The sequence below is a fragment of the Carcharodon carcharias genome, chromosome 31 (assembly GCF_017639515.1).
Source record: "Carcharodon carcharias isolate sCarCar2 chromosome 31, sCarCar2.pri, whole genome shotgun sequence".
NCBI classification, from domain to species: Eukaryota; Metazoa; Chordata; class Chondrichthyes; order Lamniformes; family Lamnidae; genus Carcharodon; species Carcharodon carcharias.
This window is the reverse complement of record NC_054497.1, coordinates 15,955,344-15,978,503: the sequence shown is the minus strand read 5'-3', so window position 1 is coordinate 15,978,503 and position 23,160 is coordinate 15,955,344. Positions and strand designations below refer to the sequence as shown.

The 23,160-nt window shown below is 44.7% G+C and overlaps 2 protein-coding genes and 1 pseudogene across 9 annotated transcripts in view; all 3 read left to right on the top strand.

The window, feature by feature from the left end:
• Positions 1-10,863, top strand: part of LOC121271737 (RNA binding protein fox-1 homolog 1-like) — a 312,146-nt gene extending 301,283 nt beyond the window's left edge. For 7 of the 8 annotated variants that reach the window (XM_041177947.1, XM_041177944.1, XM_041177945.1 and 4 more), the window contains 2 exons: positions 56-128; positions 7,517-10,863. In XM_041177947.1, the coding sequence (XP_041033881.1) occupies positions 56-128; positions 7,517-7,561 (118 nt within the window). In that variant the 3' untranslated portion in view covers positions 7,562-10,863. Of the gene's footprint in view, positions 1-55; positions 129-7,516 lie in introns of those variants that run through there. The other variant, XR_005941752.1, reaches the window with a different exon arrangement.
• On the top strand, positions 4,036-4,191 carry LOC121271850 (annotated as a pseudogene).
• A 4,935-nt stretch (positions 10,864-15,798) lies between the features above and the next one.
• fmc1 (formation of mitochondrial complex V assembly factor 1 homolog) lies at positions 15,799-19,960 on the top strand. The gene is made up of 2 exons (XM_041177977.1): positions 15,799-16,038; positions 19,520-19,960. Exons 1-2 carry the CDS (start codon positions 15,907-15,909, stop codon positions 19,721-19,723), a joined length of 336 nt encoding a protein of 111 aa, XP_041033911.1. The 5' UTR covers positions 15,799-15,906; the 3' UTR covers positions 19,724-19,960.
• Positions 19,961-23,160: the final 3,200 nt, after the last annotated feature.

The window sequence follows — 23,160 nt, the reverse complement described above, 5'->3', positions numbered from 1 at the left end:
ATGCATTGATTTCATTTTATTTCTGCTTTGATATTTCAAATGTTTTTTTTTTCAGCTATGGTCGTGTTTACACTGCAGACCCCTATCACACACTTGCTCCTGCTCCCACCTATGGAGTTAGCGCTGTGGTAAGTAAATTCTATTATCTAATTTTTAAAATTGCAACAAATTTAATTTATCATTTTTAATGTAGAAAAACATGTAGGGAACTTCACAGAAGGTACAGTGCACCAAATGGGCATCAAGCCAAAGAAAGAGATATTAAGCAGGTGATCAAAAGCTTAGTAAAAGAAGTGGTTTTAAGAAGAAGAGTAAGGTGGACAGTAGGAGGGAATTCCAGAGCATGGGGCCTGGATGGTTGAAACCATAGCCACCGATGGGGCAAAGAGAAGTGGGGGGGGGTATAGAACAAGTGGCGAGAATTGGAGGAATGGTGAGATCTAGAGGGATGTAGAACTGAATGAAAGCCAAGGTCAAGAAAGGTTTTAAACACCAGGATGAGGTGTTGGACTGAAAACCAATATAAGTCGGTGAGTCTAGAGATGACAGATCAATGGGACCTGGTGCACAATAACGTATATGCAGCGGAGGTTTTGAATGAAGTGAAGTTTATAGAGTGTAGAGGACGGGATCTTGGCTAAGAGAGCTGTGAATAGTCAAGTTTCAAGATGTTGATAGCATGGGTGACGTTTTCAGCAGCAGATGGACTGAGGCAGGTGCAGAGAAGGGTGAAATGACAAAGGGGGAAATAGGCAGTCTTATTATGGAGAGCATTCCCACTGACCTGGACAATAGAGAGGGGCATTGGAGGAGGATATTGTGAATAGCCCTAATATAATCTGCAGAGGTCGAGATGAGATAACACATCATGGTCACAGTCACAGAGGACATCAGTTGTGACCGTGATTAGGGCAATTTCAGCGCTGTTACATGGGGCCAGAAACCAGATTGGAAAGATTGAAACATATAATTTGTGTCTCTTGCACATAAGGCACCCCCCACTCCCCCAAGCATTGTAACCTTGTTTTATGTGTTCCAATGAAGCTTGGACCTGTGTCATCTGGAGGTAGGTGAACCTCAGTGAACCGGTCCACGGTGGGGTTCCAGACAAGGAGCGATCCACCAAAGATCCCATGATAGTTCTAGAAATAACACTGAGAACCTCACCCGGAACAGGGATACCTGGACCCACCCCTGGAGCCAGGCCTGTGGGTGGGGTTCACCTGTGAGCGCCTGTGGCCAGGCCACCCATGTAACCCAGCCAGACTCAGCCTGAAATGGCTTCGTGGAGCCGCCTTGTGGATCCACCACCCACAAGGCAAAGGGTGGGGGTTAGGTGCAGTGGCAGTGAGCAAGAGCGGGAGAGATCAAGACACACTGAACCTTGGCAATGGAAACTGACTCTTGGGACATGGAATGTCACCTCATTGGCGGGGAAGGAGCCGGAGGAGGTGGTGAGGTACCAAATAGATGTAGTTGGTCTTACATTCACACATAGCGTTGGCTCTGGAACCAAACTTCTCGATCGAGGGTGGTCTCTCTCCTACTCCAGAGTGGCCCGGGGTGGGTATGAGGATACCCACAAGACCCCAGTTGGGTGCCACACAGTTGTAGTTTGCCCCAGAAGACGAGCGGGTCGCCTCAATGAGGCTTCAGGTCTCAGAGGAAAACTTTGTTATTTGCACTTAGTTCGGAGTACTCGGCCGTCTTAGAGACACTAGGATTGGTACTCAATAGGGTGCCATCCACCAACTCTCGTTTTACTGGGGGATTACAACGCTCATGTGGGGAACGATGGGGATACCTGGAGAGGGGTGGTTGGGAGGAACGGCCTTCCCGATCTGAACCCGAGTGGTGAGTTGTTATTGGACTTCCTGTGCTAGTCATGTATTGTCCATAACAAACACCATGTTCGAATACAAGGATGCTCATAAGTACACCTGCTACTAGATTACCTTGGGTTGAAGGTCGATGACCGACTTTATAGTTGTATCATTGGACCAAAAGCCATATTTTCTGGACACACTGGTGAAGAGAGGGGAGGAACTGTCAACTGATCACTTGGTGGTGAGTTGGATTTTGCGCATAGGGCGTGGACCGTACAGTCACAGGAGGCCCAAACGTGCTGTGAGGGTCACCTGGGACTGTCTGGTGGACATTTCTGTGCAAAATGGTTTCAGCTCTCACCTCCAGAAGAATTTCTCGTGTATCCCGGGTGAAGTCAAGGACATGGAGTCCAAATAGACCATGTTCAAGACCTCACTCATTGAGGCAGCTGCGAAAAGCTGTGGCTTGAAGGCTGGTGGTTCCCGTTGGAGCTGTACCAGGTGCTGTAGGATCCGAGGAACTGTTCATAAATTGGCCATGTGTAATTGAGATATGATAATCCAATTAAACTATTCTGCAAATAAAGTTGTGTCACCTTAAGGAACTGAAGCATGAAAGTTAAATAATGTTGCAGAAGCTGTAAAAATAGGAAATAGAAAAGATGCAAAAGAGGCAGAATATGGGATTGTGGGAAGCAAAGCTTGGAGGCTCACATCTCATAGAATGATGGTGTGGGACAGGAATCTCGCATGGGCCAGACCAGCGTTCACAACAATCAGCAGCTTTCCTGCAGCCAGCCAAAACAGTGAATTCAGTTTCACAGTTTGCTATGGTGAGATCTGAACTCTACCTCTGACTCGGTAGCCTGTACCATAATCATCACAGAGTCATAGAGGTTGACAGCACAGAAAAAGGCCCTTCAGCCTATCGAGTCTGCGCCGGTCACACAAGTATCTAACTATTCTAATCCCATTTTCCAGCACTAGGCCCATAGCCTTGTATGCCATGGCATTGCAAGTGCACATCCAAATACTTTTTAAATGTTATGAGGGTTTCTGCCTCTACCACCCTTTCAGTCAGTGAGTTCCAGATTCCCATCATCCTCTAGGTGAAAAAATTCTTCCTCACATCCCCTCTAAACCTCCTGCCCCTTACCTTAAATCTATGCCCCCGGTTATTGATCCCTCCGCCAAGGGGAAAAGTTCCTTCCTGTTTACCCTATCTATGCCCCTCAATTTTATACATCTCAATCATGTCCCCCCTCAATCCCCTCTGCTCCAAGGAAGATAATACCCCAGTCTATCCAATCTCTCCTCTTAACTAAAACTCTCCAGCCCAGGCAACATCCTGGTAAATCTCCTCTGTATCACATCCTTCCTATAATGCGGATTCCAGAACTGCATGCAATACTCTAGCTGTAGCCTAACCAGCGTTTTATACAGTTCCAGCATAACCTCCCTGCTCTTATATTCTATGCCTCGACTAATAAAGGCAAGTATCCCATGTGCCACCTGAACCACATTATCTACCTGTCCTGCTACCTTAAGGGACCGGTGGACATGCACACCAAGGTCCCTATGATCCTCAGTGCTTCCCAGGGTCCTACCATTCATCGTGTATTCCCGTACCTTGTTTGTCTTGCCCAAGTGCATCACCTCTCACTTACCCAGACTAAATTCCATTTGCCACTGATCAGCCCATCTACATCCTCCTGTAATCTAAGGTTATCCTCCTCACTTATTTACCACCCCACCAATTTTCATGTCATCCGTGAACTGATCAACCCTCCTACATTCAAGTCTAAATTGTTTTAATATACCACAAACAGCAAATCACTAAGCTACCATACCCTAGGTAATCTGGTGCAGTACTTGAGATGCTGGTGGCACAGCACTTTGATACACTAATATGCTGCGAATGTAGCTTCCCTCGCTGCACTTTCCCCACGTAACATATTTCTGATTTCTTTTCCAAATTGTTATTCTCTGCATCAGCTTAGATGGTGAGTGTCAGCAGATTAGTTGAATATGGAGTGGGGATCACATCAGAGCCTGATTCTGCCCTCATGATAACCAAGATACACACTCCTCTAGGGAACACTAGATAACAATCAGGGTCAAGAGCCCTTGCTGATTTCCTACACCACACTCCCTCCCCTTCCCTATCCTAGCCCAGTGGCACTGAACCAATTGTGACAGCTTAATTGCTGCCTCTTGATTGCGATCAGCCAACACCAAATGTAGTGTCTGTTCTTATCAGGTTAATATCTGACACATTCCCTATCTGGGACCCAAATATTAAATTAATTTTCAGGACAGGGAGATGGAACAGGGGAAAGAAAAGGGGTGGGGGGAAACACCAAATAGGCTGGGAATTGAGCCTGGAATCTTGTGGCCTGTGTGGCTCAGCGCTATGTTGAATTATGAAGTTGATTCCTTTCAGGGTGATTGTTTTTGGGTGGCTTATACATGTCTTGTGACTTTAGGACATAGAGCAGCCCAGTTGTGCATGGCAGGCAAAGATATGCAGACTTAGAGAATTCAAAGTAAAATTAAAGTTTTGTTAAAAACTTAATTGACGAGGCTGAATAAATTATTGTTGCTGTTAGATTAATAAAAGCAACACCTTTCTGCTGTTGGTCTGGAATTCTCTGGGAACAGGAAATTGATAGACCATCAGTGTATGAAATCATTCAAATTTGATGTGACTGCTGCCTGGGCTCCATCCATCCTCCTTAATTGAATCTGTCTCCAGACACACACCCTGTTAGTGTTATCAGGGAACTTGAGAAATGTTTTAATTTCGCCAACTGTATGGTTGATGTCCATGTGGGGCTATCTGACCAACAAATCTCTTGAACATACGCAGAGGCACTAAGTTCAATTAAAGTGATTGATTCGTTTCTGATGGGTTAATGCATCACCTCAAGATTCAATTCGATCTCCGTGCTCCTGATTGATGAGGTGGCCTGGAACAAAGTGTTTACTTCAGGTTCTCTCCACTCCGCTCCCACCCACCCTCTAAATAAGCAGGGCAGATCCGAAAACTTTATACAGGCCTGCCCATCAGCTCTTTATTGATTCTTTTATTAAACTACATTTAAAGTCCCTCAAGCTGACAGGACAGAGTCGACAGGGCTGGTGATGCAGTATGTTGTGCACCTGGAGCATCATGGCACAGGCTGGGAAATGCAAGGCTCCTATTTGTAGTTTCTCCTGTGATTTTTCTTAGCATCAGCAGCCTGAATGGAGGTGCTTCCTGGACATTGGGACAAAAGCTCAGGAGGAAGTTACCTGTCAGCATCTGCCCAACCCTTCGATCAGCAAATCTTTTCAAACTGCAACACTCAAGTCAGGAAATTGAGAAGACCCTTTAAACTGCATTACTGCAGAGGTCATTACAGTTTTAATTTGTATCTTTGGTAACTCAGCACTGCATTCACCCCTCTTAGTTGTTGTGCACAGTTAGTCTTTCTGCATAGAACAATTTGCAAGGTTTCTCCTTTTTGTGTAGGTAGATGAAACAATAGTTTCTCTCCCTTCTAGTCCTGAAGGTATGTTGTCTACAGGCTACTACAGGCAGTTGTCACCCTCTAATGGCTGGTGACACATGACCCTAGACAGTGAATATCGTCAGGCTATTCAATCGTGAAAGGCACCACAACCAACATGCACATTTCCTAACACAGGCACTGGTTCATGATGAGGAGTGGGATCATTGTGCCCTTCCCCAAGCCCAGTATGCTGAGGCCAGATGTAGAAAAACTTGCAAGTTGATGTGCGGGCTGTTAAGTTCTGCATCTTACTAGTTCCTCCCTAGTAGCCCTCTCTATGCCAACAAAACCAAGCCTGCAGTTGGTAGTTGACATCTAGTTTTGGAGCACTTTTTTCAAACCTCTCTCTGCCCCTACACACCAACCAAACAGTGAGCAATGAGAACAACTTTTTGGTATGGGTCTTGCGCCATGTAGCAGTGAGAATTTACACTGCTTGTTTTTTCATGCGTTCAGTGTACATCATTTTCAGGGCTTGTTAACCCACAATAGTGTCATCACCAGTTGAAACAGTCGCCAGAGCAGACAGAAGTGAGAACGATGTAAGCTGTGTTTTGAACATAAGTTGGAATTGTTTAAAAGAGTATCTCTGAGCTGGGTGAGTGGGTAAGTCAGCAAAGAGTTTATAAACATTTTTTTAAAATTAAACTGTAAAAGTGAAGATTAGCAGGTGCGCTGTGTCTGCTAGTTCAAGATGTACAAATGGCTTCACATTTCCAATTCAATTTTCTCAAAATGTTTTTAAGTTCTACTCAACTTCATATTTTTAAAAATAAAACAAAACCTGAAGTTCGGGGCAGAAGGATAAAGATGGGAGTTTCTGGGGCACTAACTCAGAGTTGCTGGGAGACAGAAACACTTAAACTGCAACTGAGCACAAGCCAGTGCCTTCACAAGAGGAGGAAAGTTAACACAGCTGGCAAAGGCAGCCATACTGAACTACGTGCAGCTTCGATGATTGTCACGTTAGAGTGACAAATCCCCAGGACTAGGTAATTTCCATCCAAGGTTTTAAAGGAAGTAGTTGAAAAGATTGCAGATGTCCTAATTCTGTCAATTCTGGAACTGTTCCGTTAGGTTGGAAAATTGCACATCTGAGTCCGCTACTGAAAGTTGAGAGTGAAACTAGGGAATTATAGACCAGTTAGCTAGTCTGATGTCTGTTGGGAATTTACTGTAGTATTTAATTAATTAAGGATAGGGTGACCAAACATTTTGAAAACTTTCAGCTGATCAGTGGGAGTCAACGTGGATATGATAGGGTAGGTCATGTCTGACAAATCCAATTCAATTTTTTGAAGAGGTGCCTGAAGTAGTGGACAGAGGATTATCAATGGATATTATTTATATGGCCCTCAGAAGGCATTTGATAAAGTTCCTCTTCAGAGACTGTTAGCTAAAGTTGAAGCTCCTGAAATTGAAGGCGATTACTGATATGGTTAGGAAATTGGCTTAGCGGTAGGAACAGATTCGGGATACTAGGCAGGTTCTCTAATTGGCTAGATGGTGTTCCACTAATGTGTTGGGCCTCAGCTATTCACTGCATTTATTAATGCCTTAGATGGTGACAGAATTCACCAATACTTCAATTCCATTAGCTCTGAGATCAGAGCTGTCAGATATCCAGAATTAGACATTGCAGAAGAAGTGATTACATGGAATACTGATAAATATTAACTTCTGGGACCTAAGTCCTTTTAATATCATGACCACATACAACTCATTTTTAACCAAGACAAAGTCCATTTCCCAACTAAACAATTTTTATCTTCCCTTAAAAAAAACTATCAAACCTACCAAATTATTTTAGCCTATTCAATTTTGTACAAAATAGGCAAAATTAATTCCCTAATCTACTAGAGAGATGTGAATTCAGTAACTTCCCAAAGTAGTCGGTGAGTTGCTGAGGTTAAATCTATAGTCTGTGTTCCATTAGTTGATTCTATTTGGAGAGAGCTCACAATCAGCCCCAGCATCCCTGGGCTTGGTTAAGGACAGGTTAAAATCTCAGTGGGTTCCTACTGCCAATACCTCTCTAACGCATGGGTCTCAGGTGAGCCACAGTCAGAGACTTCAGAAGAAAAAGAATTTGTTGACATTTACTCTGCTTCACTTACTGTTCTTTTCCTTTTCCAGGCTAGTTTATACCGAGGTGGATACAGCCGTTTCGCTCCCTACTAAAAGTGATGTGAACTCCTGCAGTGGGAACAGTCCCTTCCCAAGGCCTGGGTGTTGCAATATTACAAGTAGTGGAACTTTATAGCAACTCAACACGAAAAAAAATACACAAGAAAGCGAGGAAATCATTACACGAGAGAGAGAGAGAGACCTACTTTTTTATACCTCATTACGTTCTTCTAAACATGTATTTTTTTTCCTTATGTTTCTGCCTTCATTTTTTTTGTTCCAAAGATTGTGCAAACAGTTTTTAACTGTGGTATAAAAGTGCATTTCTTTGTGTGTGTAGTGACATTTATGAAATCAGCTTCATCCGACAAAAGAGAATCAGAAGAAACTAAAAAATATTAGTCACAAAAACAAGTTAGTGAAAGCCAAAAGTGAAATTGGGTGCCCATTGGAAGCTGGTCCCAGGTACTGCATGTGTGGAACGGCAGCAACAAAAGGATTGTAATTACCAAGATTCCCGGAGACTCTGGGAATGCAGAATTTCACCACTTAAGGTGGGTCTGTGCAGAATGGGGAGGGGCTGGGGGATGGAAATTGTCCTGTGTGCAAGTTGATGGAGCCAGTTTGCGTTGTGCTTTGTTTTTGGAGTGAGGAGAGCAGCAGCTTCCAACTGTTCACCATTTCCAGAGTTGGTTAGCCTAAATGGTGCCTATTTACACCTGACTAAACAGCAAGAACCAAAAAGAATTACAATCAAACTGCAAAGTGAATGCGTCATGAACTTGTTTTTTTTCCTTTTAATGATACGTTCCAGACTCTGACCACGTTCCCCCCGCCCCCCCCAATGATCTACATTCATCTGAGCAAATTTGCTTTTAAAGAATTGATTAAATGCATTAGGATCCCTGTAGATTTACAGAGGAAATCCAAATGCAGAAACCCTCCTGGTGTAAATGGGACTGCTTTTATACTTCACTTTCAGTTAGCACCATTATGAAATACAGTCCAAAAGTGTTGGCACTAATTGCATGCATATTTTAATTGCATCAATCCTAGCATTAGTGTGTGCATTATATTATCCAATTCATTTGTATCCCTATGTTTTTTAATGTAACCTAGAATGTGCTCTGATTGGCTTGACATCCTTACATTCAGCAGGCTTACAATTTGAAAACTGGTGACTTTATAATTCAACCATTTTGTTAACCCTAATCATTACTGCAGATTTTAGTTGCTTTTTTGTTTGTAGCTTTTATTTCGTTTGCCTCTGTTTTTGGTGAGTAACAAAATCAGCAATGGAGATGCTGCACAGAAAATGGTCCATGTGGCCTGGCCCTGACTATCAGGTGTAAAATGAAGGTGTGAATTGGAGGGAGGGACAGATAGGTAGCTTATTAGTTGAAAGGTTGCCCCCAACAAAGATTTGGGAGGATAGCCAGTCACCCAGTTACATCTTGTAAGAAGGCATGAATTCCGCACTATGTTGGCAAATATTTTAGAGGCATTCATGATGCCATATCAGATATGTTAATTTTTTTTAAAGTTCAAAGTTGAGCAGGTATGAGAGAGCTAAATTCACTCCTTGAGACTGTAGTTCAAGCTGAAGCTAATAGTTTATTTTGTGCGAGCTCAGGGCTGGCCCAGACCTTTCTATTCTGCACCGGTGTTCCTGGGGCACTGCTCTCTGTTTTCAAAGCCCATTTATATCTCTGCACTGGGAGACGTGGATTGAAAGAGAAGTGCACTTTCATGTTTAGGACAAGTGCAGTTGCTGCCAGAGCTTCTGATCATGCAGTATCCAGCAAGATGGTGTGTACTGCACCGACTTAGTAAGCTGTTTAAAGAAAAAGGGACACTAGTCGTAGATACCACACTGCCGCCCTTAAATTATGATATTGTTTTGCAAGCCAAAGCGTGGTTTGTCGCTGTATGACAATTATGTTTTTTTGTATATAAAATATTTTAGTTGTCATTGTAATGGGGAAACATTCACAGAAACGTTTCATCACAGAGGAAGGAGTTTAAATTGGGAACTAGGCGTGGCGCTTGATGGCATCTCCTGGTAGTGCTCCTGTTAGTGTAGTCTCGCATGTAAAATGTTAATATAGAGGAAGGAAAACTTAGAAGCCACCGGCGGCTTGTATTAGTGGGAGGTGTTGTTCTGCGTCACACCAGGTTCAATGATCACTTTCATTCCTATGACTACAAATCACATTCTTTTACTTAGATTCACTTTTATATTATACCAGCGGACGTTTTAGTAACTTAGCACTACAGCTGCACTCTACTCCACTGACTGCCAAATAACCCATTGGTAATGTTCTCGCAGCAATTATTCTCTTGAATTTTTTTGGCTTTGTAAGAGTCTCATAACAGCTGTAGAATAATCAGAATCTTTGGAGGGAACAATTTCAGATTAGAGTTCTCTTTTTGGATAAAAATGGTCTTGCTTCTAGCAGGAACTGGTTGTGTTCAGTGAACAGCTCGCTGTGTGGATAAATGTCCAACAGCCCCGTCCATCAGGTCAGGTTCTATGGGACTGACGAGTTTTATTTTCTTTGTTTTGTGTTTGTGTGTGGGGGGTTGGGGGGGAGGTGTGTGTGTGTGTGTGTGTGTGTGTTTTTTTCAGACAGTACCCATGCACAGCTTGTGGCTGCGTCCCGACTGGAATAGGAGCTCTCACACTTGGGTGTTAGTGACTAGGAAACATTACCACAGTGGCATGGCTGATGCTGATACTTGAATCATTTAAATGTTCAGCCTTTTTAAAAACACCATTTATTTCTTTCCATTTACTTGTAAAGACAGTTCACTCTACATGATCACTTCCCACATGCCCTTCCCCCAAAATATCAGAGAAATTCCAAACTTCCATAACAGATTCTTGCTCACCACCAGCCAGGGAGAGGACCTAACCTCCCAGCTTGGAGAGGAAAGGAGCAGAGAGTGGGGAAATTAGAAATTGTGCTGTTGTGCAGGCATTGGAAAGGGAATAAAATAGGAGAAAACACTAAAGAGAATTAAAAAAACCATGCGCAGATGGTATTTAATCTTCCTAGAAAACTACCATTAACACTGTCCTGACCCTGATCTGCCTTGTTTTGTGAACGTTTCCCTGGAAGGTATGATATATCGTATAGTAGCTTCATCACCGAGCAGTATTCATTGGGTTATAATTAGATATAATCATGAATGTTAAGTAGATAGGACATGGACTATTATTCCTTTTGTATTACTTCCCATGTATAAATTATTGATCTTGTTGCTGGCTTTTATAAACTCGAAGGAAGGGGAATCCCTTCCTAACAGTAATAAAGCACTGTTTTTAAAATAAAACAAAAATGGTGAGAACACAATCAGACTCCCCGCGTGTTTGTGTGGTATGGATTGCTACTGGTTTAGTTCGAATCAGGATAAGAAATGAAGTTGCTAACTGTGGAATCCTTTGTTCATTCAGGAGGCTGAATATTTTTGTTGTTCCAAAATGTAGTGTATTTGGATTCCCAAAAGGCATTTGATAAGGAGCCACATAAAAGGTTACTGCACAAGATGGATAGAATCTTATGCACTTTTAAGAAATAATGGACAGTCACTGGCTAGGCCAGCATTTATTGCCCATCCCTAATTGCCCTTGAGAAGGTGGTGGTGAGCTGCCACCTTGAACCGCTGCAGCCCATGTGGTGTAGGTACACCCACAGTGCCGGTAGGGAGGGAGTTCCAGGATTTTGACCCAGGGACAGTGAAGGAACGACGATATACTTTCAAGTCAGGATGGTGAGTGACTTAGTCATGCAGGTGGTGATGGTCCCATGTGTCTGCTGCCCTTGTCCTTCTGGGTCAGGCTTTTCGCTCAGAGAGCTACATTTGCCTTTTTTCTCACTTGGGGCTGGTGAGCAGATTTTGAAAAGATAAAAGTTTGACAATAATAAACGGAAATCCCAATAAAATGTTGAGGTTTTCAGTAAAGAAACAATTGCTGAGCAAAAATAAAGCAATGTCATAGCAATAAATTGTTAAGTTGAAAAAGAGTAATTAATAAAAATGACCAGAGTGTGAGGGTCAGTGTGTGTGTCTGGCTCATTCCCAGTCTCATGGTGCTCACTCACTCACCCTCACCCACTATGAGTGCCTGTGTGTGTATGTGTTGGTGTGTGGAGGTGAGAAATCTGAGACTGGGGGTAAGGCGGACACTCTCACTCCCCCACACACACACACACACACTCTCAGATACAGTCTCTCACTCCCACATACCATGGAACTACCTCCTCCCCAGCCCCAACGTGACTTCACCCTCCCCAGGCCCGACGTACTTGACTCCCCATCTCGAGCCCCGCCATTGTCTGCCTCCACGAGCTTCAGTTCTACCATACCCTTGCTCCCCTCGGCCCCGCCACCCTCACCAACACCACTGTTCATCGCTCCTCCAATCAGCAGCAAATGAGGAAGAGAAAGAGCCTGTGAGTGGGAAAACCAGCTCCATGCAGAATCTTTCATTGAAATTCACCCTCACCCATTGTTTGGATGGAATTCGAAAACTAGTTTCGCGGCTGCATAGAGGGGCTTCACCCGCAGGCTGTACATTAGACAATCTAGATGGTAGCGGTCATGGGTTTGGAAGGTGCTGTCCAAGGAGCCTTGGTGAGTTGGAGGATCCCTGCATCAGCCCATAAATAGGCATTTAATTATAGAGATTGGTTACCCATTGCATAGATGGGTAGCCTCTGCAGCTGGTGACCCGCCTCTGGGAAGATGGCCTAGAGGGAACACGCTGACTCATCCAATTTCTGTGAAATTCTTCCAGCCCAGCTATCAAGAACGCCCCATGGGATTGGTAAGAATGCAACCAATAAGAACTCATGGTGTTAAGGGTATTAATATTAACATGCATAGAGAATTGATTAACTAACAAAACAGGAAGTGGATAAATGGGTCATTTTCAGGTTGACACTAACTAGTGGAGTGCCACAGGGATCAGTGCTGCGGCCTCAGTATTTATAATCTATATTAACAACCTGGATGAAGGGACTGAGTATTGTAGCCAAATTGGCTGATGATACAAAGATAGCTGGGAAAGCAAGTTAGAATTATGGAATGGTTACAGTCCATCTTATTCAGGCTGGCTCTCTGCAAGAGCAACTCGGCTAGTCCCAGTCCCCCACCTTTACCCCATAACCCTGCAAATGTTTTTTCTCTTCAGATAATTATCCAATTCCCTTTTGAAAGCTATGATTGAATCAGAGTCTAACACACACTCAGCCAGTGCATTCCAGAACCTAACCACTCGTTATGTAAAAGCTTTATTCCTTATGTCGACTTTGGTTCTTTGCCAATCACGATAAATTAGTGTCCTCAGGTCCTGGGCCCTTCCACCAATGGGTACGGCTTCTCCCCATCGACTTTGTTCAGACACTTCATAATTTTGAACACCTTGACCAAATCTTCTCTAAGGAGAACATCTCTAATCCGACCTCATAACTGAAGTCCCTCATTCCATGCATGTAAATCTTTGCTGCACCCTTTCTAATGCCTTCACATCCTCCCTAAAATGTGCCCAGAATTGGACACAATGTTCCACCTGACGCGGAACTAGGGTTTTACAAAGGTTCACCATAACCTTGTCTATGCCTATATTTGTGTCTCTATTTATAAAACCCTTAATTCTGTATGCCTTTAAAACTGCTTTCTCAACCTACACTGCCACCTTCAATGATTTGTGCATATAACCCCAGGTCACTCTTCCTGCACTCCTTTAGAATTTTACTTTACCTCTTCCTCCCAAAATGTACCTCTTCAAATTTCTCTGCATTAAATTTCATTTCCTAGATGTTCATTATACTGATGAAGTCTATCTCCATCTCCCTCAAAGGCCATAATACTTCCAAGCTTTGTGCCATCTGCAAAATTTTGAAATTGTGCCCTGCACGCCAAAGTGGGTTATTAATATAGATTCAGAAAAGCAGGGGTCCCAATACCAACTCCTGGGGGACCCCATTATTTGCCTTATTCCAATTCTATAAAATCTTCATCACTGCTCTCTATTTCCTGTCATTCAGCCAACCGAGCTGTGAGAAGGATACAAAAACTCTGCAAAGGAAAATAGATAGGTTAAGTGAGTGGGCAGAAAATTTTCCAGATGTAAGATGATGTGGGAAGATGTGAGGTTATCCACTTGGTTAAAAAAATGTTAATTGGGAGAGATTGCAGAACGCTGTACTAAAGAGGGACCTGGGTGTCCTTGTACATGAATCACAATGTTACATTGCGGGTGCAGGAAGTAATTGGGAAAACAATGGAATGTTGGCCTTTATTGCAAGGGAGAAAGGAATATAAAAGTAGGGAAGACTTGTTACAAGTGCATAGGGCATTGGTGAGACTGCACATAGAGTAGTATGTACAGTTTTGGTCTCCTAATTTAGGAGGGATATACTTGCATTGGAAGCAGCTCAGAGAAGGTTCACGAAGCTGTTCCTGGGTTGAGGTGTTGCCTTATAAGGAATGGTTGAGCAATTTGAGCCTATATTCATTGGCGTTCAGAAGAATGAGAGATGATCTTCTGGATCATTGAATACATTCACGGCTGAGATAGATTTTTGAAGTACAGGAAGTCGAGGGTTAGGGGGAACAGGCAGGAAAGTGGAGTTGAGGCCAATATCAGATCAGCCATGATCTTGAATGATGGAGCAGACTTGAAGTTTTAAATGGCCTATTCCTGTTCCTATTCGCTGTATAACATTTTGTTCCAACGTTTTGTGTAACTCCCATTACAGCCAATGGATAGCTAAATGGAACTGAACTGAACAGCAGCAGCATTGCAAGTGTACAGCCAGGTTGCTGCACACTTAACTGAGTGCTCACACCCCATCACCACCATGTATTTATATAGTGATCTTATGGTAGTAAACAGGAAAATTGAGGGAGAGGTGCAGCGGCAAAGCCAAATTAGTAAATTTTGAGGAGATTTTTATAAATTGAAAGTCTCAAATTGCTTTATAGCCAACTAAACTTTTGACATATAATTACTGTTGTAATGTGAGAAAGGCACAGTAAATTTGCACAAAGCAAGCTCCCACAAGTAGTAAAGTGATAAATTACCAGATTCTGACTTTGAGGGTTAATTATTGGCCAGAACAGCAGGGGAATTCAGACATTATCTCAACAACAATCTCAATCACAGTTCAATTCAGTGAAAAAATCTCGTGGAAATGTTAAACTGATAAAATGCTAAATTTGGTGTGGATTATACTAAATAAGAAGCATTGATATAGTTAATAGAAAATGGAGTGATTTCCATAAAGAAAGACTCAATATTTAGAAATGTGAAATTAAACCTAAGAATACTCATCACTTCACAGCACAGAGAGAGGCCGTTCGGTCCATTGTGCCTGTGCCGGCCAACAAAGATCTGACTGCACTAATCCCATTTTCCAGCGCTTGGCCCATTGCCCTGGAGACCATGGCCACACAAGTGAGTATCTAAATACTTCTTAAATGTTATGAGGATTTCTGCCTTTCAGGCAGAGGGTTCCAGATTCCCACCACCCTCTGGGTGAAAACATTCTGCCTCACATCCCCTCTAAACCTCCTGCCCCTTACCTTAAATCTATGCCCCCTGGTTACTGATCCCTGCACCAAGGGGAAAAGTTGCTTCCTGTCTACCCTATCTATACCCCTGATAATTTTATACACCTCAATCATGTCCTCCCCCAATCACCTCTGCTCCAAGGAAAATAACCCCAGAATATCCAATCTTTCTTCATAACTAAAACACTCCTGTCCAGGTAACATCCTGGTAAATCTCCTCTGCACTCTCTCTTCTGCAATCACATCCTTCCTATAATGCGGATTCCAGAACTATCCACCGCACCAGTGTTGCTGCCAAATTGGGGAATTTCACGGGCTAAAGGAATGGGGAGGGTTTTGGGGTTGAAGAGATGGGGTGGGTGGGGGGGGGCGACCTCAGGGGGTCAAAGGTCTTTGCGGGCGGGGTTTCTGACCTCTGCAGCGCCATCCTGCGGCTAGAGGTGGCGGTGTATCGGATCGGCGATCGATTGGTTTTGCTGTCGCTCGGGGTTTGATTTCTCGGGCTTGCTGTCGCTCGGGGGCGGGGTGGGGGGTTGATTTCTCGGGGTTTGATTTGTCGACTTGGCTGTCGCTTGGTGTTTGATTTCTCGGAGGTTGATTTCTCGGCCTGGCTTTCGCACGTGGGTTGATTTCTAGGCCTGGCTGTCGCTCGGGGATTGATTTCTCGGCCTGGCTGTCGCTCGTGGGTTGATTTCTCGAGGATTGATTTCTCGAGGATTAATTTCTTGGGGGTTGATTTCTCGGGGATTGATTTCTCGGCCTGGCTGTCGCTCGGGGGTTGATTTCTCGGGGATTGATTTCTCGGACTGTCTGTCGCGATGGCGCCGCCGCCGCTCCGGTTGCTGAGGGGAATTTGTAAAGAATTGAGGAGCCTGAGCACGGCTCCCGGTCAAGGTTACCGAGACTCCGCCGCCTATAAATATATAATGGAGCAATTCCGGAGAAACCAGGTGAAAATAAATCAAATTAAAACCCGGGGCGGCGAATATTCTCCTTCCACCAAATGGCGGGAGGGCTTTGGATTGGTTGTTTGTAGCAGCCAATCGGAGCAGAGAGATGACCCTCAGACCCCACCCCCCAGACTGACCCCCCCCTCACAGACTGACCCCACCCTCCCCAGACTGATCCCCCCAACAGACTGACCCCCACCACAGACTGATCCCCTCCCCCCACACAGACTGAGCCCCCCACACAGACTGATCCCCCCCACACAGACTGACCCCCCCTCAACACAGACTGATTCCCCCCCACCCCCCACCCACACAGACTGATCCTCCCCCCAGACTGATCCCCTCCCTCCTACTGACCCCGGCCTCAGCCTGACCACTTCCCCCATCCCCCGGCTAGTCTGAGTTTCACTCCCTTCTCCCCAGTGATTTAAACTCGAACCCGCCTTATCAACTCACTATTTGTCTCCCGCATAAACTTAGAGACTGTGGAGGGTCGAGGGAGGTGGTGGTGAGGTAGAGCTGGGAGTGGTCAGCCTATGTATGGAAACTATTTTCAGATGGTGTGGCTGAGAGGGGCAGAATGTAGATGAGAAATGGGAGAGCCAAGGATAATCCTTGGGGAATCCATAAACTATCCGGGGCTGTGAAACTGATTATTATTACAGAATCAGCCTAGATTGAAAACAGAATTACCGATTTCCATTTCTCCTCTGCATACCCTGTTCTTAACCCCTTGTCCCCTCAACCCTCATCTCCAACAGCGAATGTGAGGAGCTCCCGGAGTTCTTTGTCACTAAGATTGCAAGGACCCGATCGGCTGCCTCTGCCATGTATCCCTTCCAGTAGCCTGTGTGGCCAAACTTTCTTTAATGCTCATCCCAGCCCTAGCCCTGAACTCACTGCTTTCTCTAGCTTCTCTCCTGTACCCCTCACACCTCCTCTGGGCTCATCTTGCCCATGTGACCCACCAAACTGATGACTTTCCTCCCTCCTTTAAATCTGATATCATCACCCCCTGCTCAAAAAAAACACAATCTTTGACCCCACCATCCTTGTAAACTGCTACCCCATCTCCAACCATCCTTTTTTCCCCCAAAATCCTTGAATGCGTTGTCACTTCCCATCTAGCCCAGAATCTGTTTGAATTCCTCCAGACAAGTTACTGCCCCACTCACAGTACCAAATAGCTCTTATCAAATTCACAAATGACATCCCATGTGACTGTGACAAAGGTAAACTCTCTTATCCTTGACCTGTCTGCAGCCTTTGACTCTCCACTGTCATCCAGCAGAGAGGGACTGCTGTCACCTGGTTCCGTTCTTATCTATCTAGTCATATCCAGAGTATCACCTGCAATGGCTTCTCTTTCCACTCCAGCACCATTACTTCTGGTGTCCCCCAAGGATTATGCTTGGCTCTCCCATTTCTCATCTACATTCTGCCCCTCTCAGCCACACCATCTGAAAGTAGTTTCCATACATAGGCTGAGCGCTCCTAGCTCTACCTCACCACCACCTCCCTCAACCCTCCACAGTCTCTAAGTCATCACACCACTTATCTGACATCCAGTATTGGATGAGCAGAAATTTCCTGCAATTAAATATTGAGAAGATCAAAGCTATTGTCTTCAGTCCCTGTCTGCTCCCTCGCCACCGACTCCCCTCTCCATGGTAAATATTTTGCACTAAACCAAACTGTTTGTAACCTTGGTGTCATATTTGACACTGAGATGAGCTTCTGACCTCATATCCACACCATCATTAAGAACACCCATTTTCACTTTCAGAACATTGCCCGATTTTGTCCCCGTCTCCGCTCAACCTCAGCTGGAACCTTCATTTTTGCCCTTGTTACCTGCAGACTTGAAAATCCTAATACACTCCTGACTAGTCTCGTCCATTCTATCATCTGTAAACTTGAGGCCATCCAAAGCTCTGCTGCCCATGCCCTAACTCTCATCAAGTCCCATTAACCCATCACCCCTCTGCTCCCGGACCGACATTGACTTCAATTTAAACCAATCAAAAATTTGATTTTAAACTTCTCCTTTTGTTTCAAATCCTTCCATGCCCTCAGCCGTCAGCCCTCAGCCCTCCCTATCCCTGTAACCTCCTCTAGCACCACAACCCTCTGAGATATTTATACTCTTCTAATTTTAATTGCTTCACCATTGGCAGCTGTTCCTTCAGCTGCCTGGGTCCCAAGCTCTGGAATTGCCTCGCTAAAACTCTCCACCTCTTTAGCTTGTTTTCCTCCTTTAGGATGCTTCTTAAAACCCATCTCTTTCCCCACAGTGCCTCAGGAGGGATATATTGGCCTGGGAGGAATGCCAGATTAAGCTTGCATTGCCTTGAGATTGAAAGATTAAGGGGTGATCTATTCGAGGGGTTTATGATGATTAAAGGATTTGATAGGGTCAACAGAGACACGATTTACTCTGGTGGGAGGAATCCAGAACAATGGGCCAGGCCTTACAAGTAGAGCCAGGCCATTCAGGGGTGATGTCAGGAAGCAAATCTTCACACACATGGAAATCTGGAACTCTCTCCCCCTAGAAGGCTGTTGGGGCTGGAGGTCATTTGCAGCTTTCAAGACTGAGATTGATGACCTCACCCAACAAAAATTTCTCAAGTTGTCTGCAGCTCAAATGGTGAAACAGAGCCTCAGCCATGTTCCAATCAGCCATGATGAAAATGTGGAACAGCATTGAGGGGCTGAATGGTAGGGTCTTAGGGTCTTGTTCAGGAGAGACCTGTCCTACCACCCACAATCCCATCCGAACCACCCTCACTCCCCCTACTCCTACCCCCACCACCCACATCCCCACTCCCCCCATCCCAACCACCCTCAACCCCCCACCCGCTCTCATCCCACCACCCTCAGTCCCACCACCCACATCACCCTCAGTCTCACCACCCAGTCCCCTCACTCACACCCCCATCACCCTCACCCCACCACCCTCAACCCCCACCCACACCGCCTCCCACACCCCACCCTCACCACTCAATCCCCCACCACCCCTAGTTCAGATTTTTAATCCAAAAAGATGCAAAATACCCAGCACTGGGTTCTGCAGTTTGAAGGAGCTGCAGCAGATTCAGACAGGTGCCAAGGTGCTCCACAGGTGTATAAAATGGCTGGTAACATTATTCCGAATATTATCTGGACTCTATGCTGGGAAGTAATTTGCTGCTAAAGGTATAACTAGCTGTCCCTTTAAATCCTGCACCCTGGTCTGGTCAGTTACAGACCTGGTCAGTTACAGGCCTGGTCAGTTATAGGTCTGGTCAGCCTTTCTTTTAGTGCCAGGTATTTCTGAAGTTGGTTTGATAGACAGGCTTGTCCTGTTGGTGGGAACTCTTACTGCAAACGACGAGCTCTATTTTGCTGATTATGTGGGATGAAATTTGCAGCAATGGGTTTGTGGCAAGAATTTTCTTAACAATATTATTAAGCAGCTGCTCACTCTGGCTTGCTCCAGGTTACCAGTGAGAAGCTGTGCCGTGCCCATCATGAACTGTATCACCAGGCCTCCACCTACTTGTGCCTGCTGCAGAGTGTCCGGCAGCACCTAGCTCTGCATCAGGAGTACCACACCAAGGGAGAGCGGTCACCCCATGAAGTGGCGCAGCTTGTCGGACTCAAACTGCCACAGCAACCTGGAGGCAAAGGATGGGAAAAGTGAGGAAGATTGAGGACTTCCAGCAACCTTGCTAGAATCCATTGTCACGTCGATCCATGTGGTCCTAGGATCTGGAGTGTACCCTATTCATGAGCAAGCTATTGTAATTTCTGTAGTGGTGTTATTCACTGACAAAAGTAAATGTGACCCTGCGGGCAATCGTTGTTTCTTGTGCACAATGGAGCTCTCAGTTTCTCAAAAGTTCATCAAGTTATTAAAAACAGATTCCAGTTAAACACAGTTTGTGACTCTGATACTTGTTATTTAAATAGTTAGACGTGAGGACTAGAAAGATGAGATGCATAATTCCTGCCCTGTATTTGAGGCTTGTTTCATATTTGTGGGTACAAAGCTACCCAGTCTCTTGTCTTCCCCAAACGATTCTGTTCAAAGTATCTTGTCACTGTTGTGGTATTTTTTTCCTCCTAACTTCTTCCCCTCCTTGAAAGTTCTAACTTCCTGCTATATGATCCAATCAGTTCCAATCTGCCCTTACCAGTTCCCCCCTGATGTTCCCAGCCTATTTCATCACAGGGATCCACAGTCAAATCCACTCCTAGCCTGTCTGCACACACTCAGTTTTCAGCAGTAGTTGTGAGATGAGGAGCAAGTACACTGACAGAGTTCACCCCCATCCCCTCCTGCACCCCCACAGAGGTGCTGAGGCCAGTTTTAGTGATCCGACTGTGGAGGCCTTCATGCTCTGTGCCCGTGCATTGATACATCCCCACATTTACCCACTGAACCATTGTGTTTGATTCTAAGGAAGAAAGAAATCTGAGAACAGGAATGTAGCTGAAGTGTTTGCTGTGTTTCAGCTCAATTCATATTATTCAGATGAAGAGGAATTGGAAATAACAGACACAACAAAAACAAAATGCAATTCTAGAAGCTTCTTGAAACAATCATTTGGGAATTAAGGAAAACCATCATGGATTTGTTAATAGCAAATCACATTTAACTAACTTGCTGGAGTTTTTTGATGAGGTAACAGAGGGGGTTGACGAGGGTAATGCTGTTGATAGGTATACATGGACTTCCAAACGGCAGTTGATAAAGTGCCACACAACAGACTTGTAAGCAAAGTTTGAGGTCATGGAATAAAAGGGATAGTAGCAACGTGGATACGGAATTGGCTGAGTGACAGGAAACAGTAGTGACTAATGAATGTTTTTCGGACTGGAGGAAGGTTGGTAGTGGAGTTCCCCAGGGGTTGGTATTGGGACCCTTGCTTTTTCCGATACATATTAATGACCTAGACCTTGAGTGCAGGATACAGTTTCAAAGTTTACAGATGATATGTACGTTGGAAGCAATTGTGAATTGTGTAGAACTTCAAAAAGTCAGACAAGTTGGTGGAATGGGCAGCCCAGGGGTGGTAGTTGAAATTCAATGTAGAGAAGTGTGAAGTGATTCATTTTGGTAGGAAGAACAATATAAAATAAAGAGTGAAATTCTAAAGGGTGTGCAGGAGCAGAGGAACCTGGGTGTATATGTGCATAAATCATTGAAGGTGGCAGGACAGGTTGAGAGAGCAGGTGACAAAGCATAAAGTATCCTGGGGTTTATTAATAGGGGCATAAAGTACAAGAGCAAGGTGGTTATGCTAAGCTGGTATAAAACACAGGTAACAACTGGAGTATTGTATCCAGTTCTGGTCACCACACTTTAGGAAGGATGTGAAGGCATTAGACGGTGCAAAAAAGAGAATGGTTCCAGGGATAAGGAACTTCAGTTACATAGATAGATTGGAGAAGTTGGGACTGTTTTCCTTGGATAAGATTGTGAGGAGATTTGATAGAGGGGTTCAAAATCATGAGGGGTCTGGACAGCGTAGATAGGGAAAAAAACGTTCCTATTGGTGGAAGGATCGAGAACCAGAGGGCACAGATTTCAGGTAATTGGCAAAAGAAGCATTGGAGACATGAGGGAAAACATTTTCACACAGCAGGTGGTTAGGATCTGGGATGCACTGAGTATGGTGGAGGAAGATTCAATTGAGGCATTCAGAAGGGAATTGGAATATTATCTGAAAAGGAAGATTGTGCAGGGCAATGGGGAGAAGACAGGGGACTAGGTAAATTGCTCATTCAGAGAGCCAGCCGGACACAACAGGCCCAAATGGCTTCTGTGCTGTAATAATTCTGTGAATTTGATGCTAGTCAGTGTCTTGAAATGCAGTGGCACAAAAGCTGCACACAATGCTTAACAGTGGCAGGGAATTATGGATGATATACCAAAGGAGGAGATGTTAAGGAGAATGGTCAAAGCAGTGATTTTTAAGGATGGTCTTAAAGAAGTTGAGGGGGTGAAAAGGCTGAGAGGTTTAAGGTGTGAATTCCAGAGTGCAGTGACAGCAATGGTGAGACTAAAGACATGAGGAATACAGGAGGACAGAGTAATAGGAGTTCTGGGGATTAGAGCTGGGGTAAAGAAGGATCAGGCCATTGTTGGAGGTATCCTGGCTACAACCAAACAGGCAAGAGTGAAACTAGGTGAAGCCATTTCCACTGAGCTAGACAATATTGGCCAATTATGGTGTGGTTGACCACGTTAAAGGCTGTGGAGAAATTATGTAGGGTGAGGAAGGGACCGAGGTCTTGGTGCTGGAGGTTACCATTTGAGACTAGTTAGGACCATTTTGGTGCTGAACTAGGAACCAAAACCTGATCAGAGATTTAAAACTGGATGCAAGAGCAGGTCAGAGGCTGGGAATTCTGCAGCGAGTGACTCACCTCCTGACTCGCCAAAACCTGTCTGCCATCTACAAGGCACAAGTCAGAAGTTTGATTGAATACTGTCCACTTGCCCGGATGAGTGCAGCTCCAACAACACTGAAGAAGCTGGACACCGTCCAGGACAAAGCAGCCGCTTGATTCGCACTCCATCCACAAACATTCACTCCCTCCACCACCGACGCACAGTAGCAGCAATGTGTACCATCTACAAGATGCACTGCAGGAACTCACCAAGGCTCTATCGACAGCACCTTCCAAACCCTCAACCTCTACCATCTAGAAGGACAAGGGCAGCAGATAGATGGGAACACTACCACTTGGAAGTTCCCCTCCAAGTCACTCACCATCCTGAGTTGGAAATATATGGCCGTTCCTTCACTGTTGCTGGGTCAAAATCCTGGAGCTCCCTTTCTAACAGCATTGTGGGTGTACCTACACTACAAGAAGGTTCAAGAAGGCAGCTCACCACCACCTTCTCAAGGGCAACTAGGGATGGGCAAGAAATGCTGGCACAGCCAGTGAAGCCCAGATCCTGTTAAAAAAAAAAGTTATATGAAAGATGAGCATGGATTTTGGAGATCACAACATATACAAAGGGCAATAGTAATTTGCACATGTTTTTATTGAGAAGTGGGTGATGACTGAGGTTTTGTAAAGGAAGGAATAGTGCCAAGGGGAGGGAAACTTTTACAAATTTCAGCT

Excerpts from the sequence above, each read along its gene's own strand:
- fmc1 (XM_041177977.1), top strand. The coding sequence starts at position 15,907 with ATGGCGCCGCCGCCGCTCCGGTTGCTGAGGGGAATTTGTAAAGAATTG. Across the intron at positions 16,039-19,519 it reads AGCAATTCCGGAGAAACCAG|GTTACCAGTGAGAAGCTGTG; the intron begins GTGAAAATAAAT and ends GGCTTGCTCCAG.